Source organism: Eurypyga helias, unplaced genomic scaffold (assembly GCF_000690775.1).
Source record: "Eurypyga helias isolate BGI_N326 unplaced genomic scaffold, ASM69077v1 scaffold4347, whole genome shotgun sequence".
Lineage (NCBI taxonomy): Eukaryota > Metazoa > Chordata > Aves > Eurypygiformes > Eurypygidae > Eurypyga > Eurypyga helias.
Genome location: NW_010263563.1, coordinates 19,623 through 27,188, shown reverse-complemented (window position 1 = coordinate 27,188; position 7,566 = coordinate 19,623). Strand labels below are relative to the sequence as shown.

Genomic DNA, 7,566 nt, shown 5'->3' with positions numbered 1-7,566 from the left:
TAACATAGTTTGAACAGGGTTGCTAGACTCTTTCCAGAAGGTTGAACTTTTCCGCTAAAGGTTGCAGACAGATCTCTTCCCTAATTTTCCATTGCTGTACGTTTTGTGGTAAGATAGTTTATAAGTCTGGGAGAAACTACATCGCCCATGAAATTACCATCTTCGCAATCTCTTGGTCTGTCTAATAAATTGCCTTGTAAGAAAGAGATCCAGAAGGTTAAATATGTTACCCTGTTGTGTAAAAGTCATATTAAAAAATGACTGTGAGATTCCTTCGCTATCACGCTGAATATTACAGGAACATTTCTCTAGCAAACCAGTTTAATTCACTGGCGGGGTGCGGTTGGTCCATTGCGTCTTTGCTGGTTTTCAGGTCAGGCACCTGCCACAGAGAAAAGCACGCTGCAGTCTTTTCCTGCAACAACTAATTTACACGCTGTTTCTATTTCATAAAGGATTAAGGCCCAGCGAACGGTCACAATAATTTTTTTAAGGTCTAGGAGTTCACAGTTGCAGTTAGTGAGGAAGTCGTTAATGTCTGTCAGAAGGGAATGAAGAAAAAAAATAGCTTTTTATAATAGTGGTTACCCCTGTCAGCCAGTTGTCATTTTGTAAGAACGCAGCTTGCTCAGCACAGTGCTTCGCCAAGTTTTAAAGAATCAATATCTAATTTGCACTACTAAATACGACCAAATTATCTTTAAAGTGCAGCTTTTAGAGGTGTTTCATGTAGCTCCTGGGTTTTTAAATATTATTACAAGCAGCCCTCTGAAGTGGCTTTTAGAGGTAAGAGTCGGCTTTTACTGAAGGACTGAACTTTTACTCCGTGCTTACTGCTCGTACAAAATACAGCAGTGACCCACGTGATCTGACTGCACAGATGTGACTCTCTCATTAGGTGTACAACAGCAGAGGACCGAATGGATCGCCTGGAAAAGCCTTCAAGGGTCATCTCCAGCTCTGGGACACAGCCGGGCAGGGAAGGGAACATAACTCAGTGCAGGAAAGCAATTCTGAGTTGTTCTCACATTTCTGGGTAAACCGTAAGTCCATTCAGGTGAAAAACAACCCTTTCTGGGAAGACATTTTCCCTAATATCCAATCTAAACCTGCCCTGGCACAACTTGAGGCCATTTCCTCTTGTGTCATCACTTGTCCCCTGGGAGAAGAGACAGACACCCCCTCTCTGCACCCTCCTTTCAGGGAGCTGTAGGGAGCGATCAGGTCTGCCCTGAGCCTCCTCTTCTCCAGGCTGAACCCCCCCAGCTCCCTCAGCTGCTCCTCTCAGGAATTGTGCTCCACACCCTTCCCCAAGAATAATAACATTCCTAATTTCCTCCGGAAGATACTCTATAAAGTGGTTAAGTGTATTCTTGTTGTATTTCACGTTTTTTTCTGCTGGGGAGGATGGTAAGGCATACTTTGAGGAAGGTGCACAGCACACAGGACAGCGTTTGGCATGCATGTAGCCATCAGACCAAGGGAAGTGGCTGTTCCCCTTTGTGCAGCACTTCACTTCCAAGGGCACATCTGGAGTACAGTTTCCATTCTTAGAGCCCCCGGTGTGGGATAATTTGTACCGATAAGCTGAAGTCTCATGGAGTACCATTAGAACAGGTCAGGAGGTGGAGGCATGCAGTGATCTGGTGGGGAGCTAAGCTTCTTCAACCTGAAGACGGGAAGACTAACGGAAGGCTAATTGCTGTCTTCATCTACCCAGTGGGGAGAAGCCAGAGCCAGACTCTCCTCAAGCTCACAGCTACAGGGCAAGGGGCAGCAGTCACAGGCAGCAGCAGGGATATTCCAGCTCGCTGGGACAAGTCCACACGACTGTGGGACTGGTTAAGCCCTGGTTGCTCTCAGAGGCTGTGCAGTCTGTGCTCTCACAGGAATTCACAACACAGGCAGACAGGGTCCTGAGCAGCCTGGTGCCCTCCTTCAGGCCTCTCCAGTTTACATGCCCCAGGTTTGCTCAGACTTTTCTGTGATGGGCAAGCTTTGCGTTCTGTCCTACCCCAGGCTGGTTTCAGCCTCTCACCACCGGCATGCAGGCAGGGTGGAGAATTCTTTTTCCAGTATTACCAGTGCTGGAAGAATTCCTTCTTATCTTTACTTTTTTGGCTGTGTTTGCCTTCTTTGCAGCAGCACACCGTGGTTGACGTGTTAAATTCGTGACTGACAAAATCCTCCTTTGCAGAAGGATTCTTTTATCTGACCAGTCATTCCCCACCTTCTGCGTGCACCCATTTGTTCTTTCCAAAGACCACCTTGATTTGTCACTACTTAATTTCATCTGATTTTTTTTCCTAAAGGGAAAAGTGTGCTTCTTGCTTTCTTAAGCTTCCCCCGGCTAGTTACACACGCTGGTTTTCGCTACCATAAAGTGTGTGAGGTTGTTCTCCGTGTGACTACTTTCTCAGCGAGGGAAGAAGAAGGGACTCGCAGCTATTCGCTGTGACTGAGGAGCAGCGGGCTGAGGCATTCAGTGGGGAGGAAGGAAAGTCGTGATGAGGCGGATTCCAGGTTTTCGGAGTGAACAGTGGGAATACCGTGTGGGAGGGGTCACTGCTGGACGAAAAGCAGAAGCAAGCTGAAGTTCTGTGTCTGTGTTTCTTTCCCTTACTCCCAAACACTTTGTGGATGTACTTGTGCAAGAGGTTAAACATTTTGAGGCTACTTTTCTTTTTACCCCGGAAAAGAAAGCCTAGAAGTAGTTTTTCTACGGAGAGGTTTTGTTGGAGTTTTCACGGGTGCTTGTCCTATAAATGCCGCTTACTGTTTCTGGTGCTGCTGGTTTGTGTGAGATGATACAGTGCTCTTTTCTGATAGAGGAAACACTGAAGTGCCACTGCAGAGTTGTCCAGCACTGTTTCTTCAGTGGGTTTAAATTGAAAGTGGGGAGGTTTAGACTGGATATCAGGAAGAAGTTCCTCATGGAGAGGGTGGGGAGGCACTGGGGCAGGTTGCCCAGAGAAGCTGTGGATACCCCATCCCTGGGAGTGTCCAAGGCCAGGCTGGATGAGGCTTGGAGCAACCTGGTCTAGTGGAAGGTGTCCCTGCCCATGGCAGGGGGGTTGGAACTGGGTGGTTTTTAAGGTCCCTTGTGACCTTTTAGTGACAAAGAGAGTTGCACTTCATGGTTGGTAGTTTCATCCAGCTCCGTAGCTTTGCAGGAAGCCTGTGGACCGTGTCCGTTGTGACTGCATACTTAGGCAGGGCTGCTTACGGACTGCCTGTGTGTCTGGAACTCTGCAGGGAAAGGCTACCTTTTCCTTTTAGCTGAGCTTCACAGCAGATAGTCACATCGAACAGTGAAAAGCATGTAAACAGCCACCTACTCTTCCTTTGTGTTCTTTACTGTTAACTAGTAGTGCACATCCATCGACCACGCGTGTGTAACCTCGGCATGTAAATCCGTTTCTGTCATCTGGGATACACTAAACGCTTCAGTACCTTCTTTGTTTTTTTCTTTTAACCACCCCTTCTCATAGAATCATAGAATCACTAGGTTGGAAAAGACCTTAGAGATCATCCAGTCCAACCGTATCTGTCCACCACTAAACCATATCTCTCAGCACCTCATCCACCCGTCTCTTAAACACGTCCAGGGATGGTGACTCCACCACCTCCCTGGGCAGCCTGTTCCAGTGTGTGATAACCCTTTTGGTGAAGAACTTCTTCCTTACGTCCAATCTAAACCTCCCCTGGCACAGCTTGAGTCCATTCCCCCTCGTCCGATCATCTGTCATTAGGGAGAAGAGACCAACACCCACTTCTCCACAACCTCCTTTCAGGGAGCTGTAGGCAGTGATCAGGTCTCCTCTCAGCCTCCTCTTCTCAAGGCTAAACAAGCCCAGTTCCCTCAGTCGCTCAGTCTCTCTCTGTCTCGCTCTCAGTTAAACCAGGCAGAATTTAAATGACTAGATTAGTCACTGACAGTGTTTATATTCTCACATATAAGCTTCCTCTGATATATTACTTACGCACTGATTAATAAATGTTGACCGGTGTGATGCATCATAGCTAAAAGGAATGTCAAGGATTATTTTATTTTGCTTTTTACTTCCAAGGGAATGTATGTCCACTAAATCTTGCAGACTCCTTCAGATTTCAAGATACCTTTTGGTAGATTTTTTTGCACAAGCAATTCAGAAAAGCTTTACTTTTTCTCTTTTTTTTTTTTCCTTTACTCAGTTCAGGCTTGTCAGAAAAGTGCTTACCTCAGGAATCGCTTTATATTAATAGAGTTATGTTGCCTTTTTTTCCTTCCACCTTCAGATTTCGAAGTCTCACCACAGCATTTTTCAGAGATGCTATGGGCTTTTTACTAATGTTTGATCTCACCAGTCAACAGAGCTTCTTAAATGTCAGGAATTGGATGAGTAAGTAGAACCGTAAAGCTTGCATTTATCGTTTGACTTGAAGCTTTCTTGTGTATTTTAAGCTTCTAGGATTTATGCCTGTCATTGCCTGTGAGCTGGAAAATGCTCAAAGAAAGTAGGTATGTCTGGTGCAGCCGTAAGTGGGGTACTTGCAGCCTGGAATTTGGGGTGAAAGCTTCATAAACTTGGAAAGATACATGCTCTTCTGGGTTTTTTTGCTTGATGGACTGTTTTGGGCATATTCTAGATAACCTTGTTTGGCTTTGGTACAATATGAATAAATCTGTTGCCTCTTGAAAATTCATGGCATTCGACACTTCCTTGGCCATACCCCATATTTTAGGTGAAATACAGCCACTTGGAAACTGTACTTCGGATATTGCTGTTCTCTTTACAGGGTGTTTTCTATTTGTCAAGCAGAATGTGCTTCCTTCCTGACCTCTCTGAGCTTTAAATTAAAATTAAGATTGGGCTTCGAGGATTTCGTTGGAAAGCACATAGTGTTTACTGTTGTTGGTTCTCTTTCAGACAGCGGGCTAGTCTACAAGTGAAATAAAGGTTAAATTCCTAAAGTTTGTTTTTAATGTGGGTCTGTAAGTGGTAGAAGGACAGAGGCCAGGACATTTCCAGCTAGCAGCTTTCCAGCAAACAGGCTGAAGTGAGGATAATGTGAGAATCCAGATAGCTTTGTGTAAACAGCTCCATCTTCTTCAGAAATTCCTTCCTCCCATTAAACAACCCCTGTCATCACAATCTTCCACTGCTTACCGAGCTGAGTGCGATTTCTGCTGCGTGTACTGCACCTCTGCACGTCAGCCCCCTCAGGGCTGAGGGAGCGTAAGTAAATGGCTTTGTACAATTACTCACGAGGGGTGAGGCTGTGCAAAGTACTTGTGCCTGCATCTCCAAATGGATAAAACAGCAGTTAAACCATTGAGTATACCCAAAAGGAAAAACACGATTGAGGATTTCGTCCTAAACGCCTGAAGTGCTGCACTTGCGGCTGAATTCGGGGGTTGTTTGTACTTCCACAGTGCCCTTACGAGTCTTGAAATACACGTTGTGGCTGATGGAGGTTCCCCTCTGCTAAAGCACTGTGTTTAGTGCACCTCATGGCAACCCAGTCTTGTTGTATGCTGGTGAAATAAATACTGGAGTACTTTTCCAGTGCCATTTCTACTTCCTGTTTTGAAAAATTCCCCTCAGCAGGTAAACGTATGACAAGGGAATGTGTTAGGTGTGAAGCGTTTGGCTGGTTAGCCTAGGGTATTTTGAATTATTTTGTCAACAATCTTGAATGTTTCCAACATTCTTTTAACTACTTTATTTTTGCTTCTAGGTCAGCTGCAAGCCAATGCATATTGTGAGAATCCAGATATAGTCTTAATTGGTAATAAAGCTGATTTATCAGACCAAAGGGAGGTAAACGAAAGGCAAGCTAAAGAACTGGCAGACAAATACGGGTAAGCAAATTATGCAAGAAGCTAAATTTAGTCCATAATTGTTGTGAGGGTAGCTGATGACTGGCTAGAGATACTTGCATGTATACTTAGAAACTCTGAGATTTGTAGGCATCGCGGTATCGTGTGCATCTACAGTGATACCCAACTCATCGTGCTTTCCGATCGACCTCTCTGAATAGGAAGTAAATAGAACAAAACACATGGTTCTATTATGGCCAAAATATCACAGCGTAGGAAATAAGACTGAAATGAAACATTCTTACTAGAAATTTACATTTTTGGGACATTGGCTTGTCCTGAGGGTTCAGGACAGAGTATGCCAAAGGCAGGTTCTGGGTGTGCGGTGGCACTGAATTCCTTTGTTCTTCCCTGATGGATAATAAAGCTGTTAATGGCCTTTTTCTTACTCTAGTGAGACTTCTACATTTCTTTGCACTAAAAAACAGATAGTTACTAGATATGTGAATATATATAGGCTGTGAATATATAGGCTGATAGTTACTAGAATTAGTGAATAGTGCTGTGGAAAAAAAACCCAAAACATTCTTCTTGCTCCTTTACTGCTCTTCCTGTGTAATGAGGGATGTTCAGAGAGAATTGGGATGGCAGCAGAAGGTGGCCTGAGAGACTGTGAGGACTAGTGAGAAAATTAGGCTTAAAAATAATAAAAGAATATTAAATAGGTGACTTTAAAATAATAAAAGAATATTGAAGAGTTGTCTGCAGCCTGGTAAGGAGTACAGTGATGTTGAGGAGAAGGTGTCTCATGCCAGATGTCCTATGATGGAAGTGCTTGAGCAATTGATGATCTTCTCTTCTGAGGAAAGGATTATTTGGCAGGCAGTATTCTGGATTTAAAAGGGATTTCAGTATGGACACAGCTAAGTTGAGTTGTGATTATTATTGTAGACAGGAAGGGAGGGAGATCGTTACAACTATTGCTGTTTAGCAGTCCCTGTAGCAAATACTATATCTGCCTCAAAACAAAAAAAGGGTTTCTGGAATATTCTGTGGTCCCTGAAGTTTTCTATAATTGGGTTTCTCCTTAAAATACACTTTCTGGTCACCTGAAAGACTTTTTCAGCCGAGGTTTGTGCTGATGCTACTGCAATTCAAAGTCAAAACGCCAGGATACACGTTGCATAATCGCGTGGCGTTTTTGTGCTCATATCATCGTGCCACCACGTGCTAAGAACAGGAGTGTGGGTTCTGCCCACCGAGGAAATAGTGTCCGGACAAACCAGAAGTCTGTCCCCTTCCTTTCGTTTCCCCTCTACCCACGACTGAGTGTGTTCCAAAGAACTGAGTCTCGGTTGCCTTTCGAAAGTCTCTCCAGCCAACCTTGTCCTTTTCACCATAGCATACCATACTTCGAAACAAGTGCTGCTACCGGACAGAACGTGTGGGTTCTGCCCACCGAGGAAATAGTGTCCGGACAAACCAGAAGTCTGTCCCCTTCCTTTCGTTTCCCCTCTACCCACGACTGAGTGTGTTCCAAAGAACTGAGTCTCGGTTGCCTTTCGAAAGTCTCTCCAGCCAACCTTGTCCTTTTCACCATAGCATACCATACTTCGAAACAAGTGCTGCTACCGGACAGAACGTGGAGAAGGCTGTGGACACGCTTCTGGACTTGATAATGAAGCGTATGGAGCAGTGCGTGGACAAGACGCAAGTTTCTGACACAGCCAACGGAGGAAGCTCGGGAAAGCTAGAGTCGGCAA

At 44.8% G+C, this 7,566-nt stretch overlaps 1 protein-coding gene across 1 annotated transcript in view; it reads left to right on the top strand.

Annotated features, from left to right (window-relative positions):
• RAB27B (RAB27B, member RAS oncogene family) overlaps positions 1–7,566 on the top strand; it is a gene marked incomplete at its 5' end in the record, with an annotated part of 9,532 nt that overhangs the window by 1,365 nt on the left and 601 nt on the right. The window contains 4 exons of the mRNA XM_010156080.1: positions 899–980; positions 4,275–4,382; positions 5,722–5,845; positions 7,406–7,562. Of these exons, the coding sequence (XP_010154382.1) occupies positions 899–980; positions 4,275–4,382; positions 5,722–5,845; positions 7,406–7,562 (471 nt within the window). The remainder of the gene's footprint in view (positions 1–898; positions 981–4,274; positions 4,383–5,721; positions 5,846–7,405; positions 7,563–7,566) is intronic.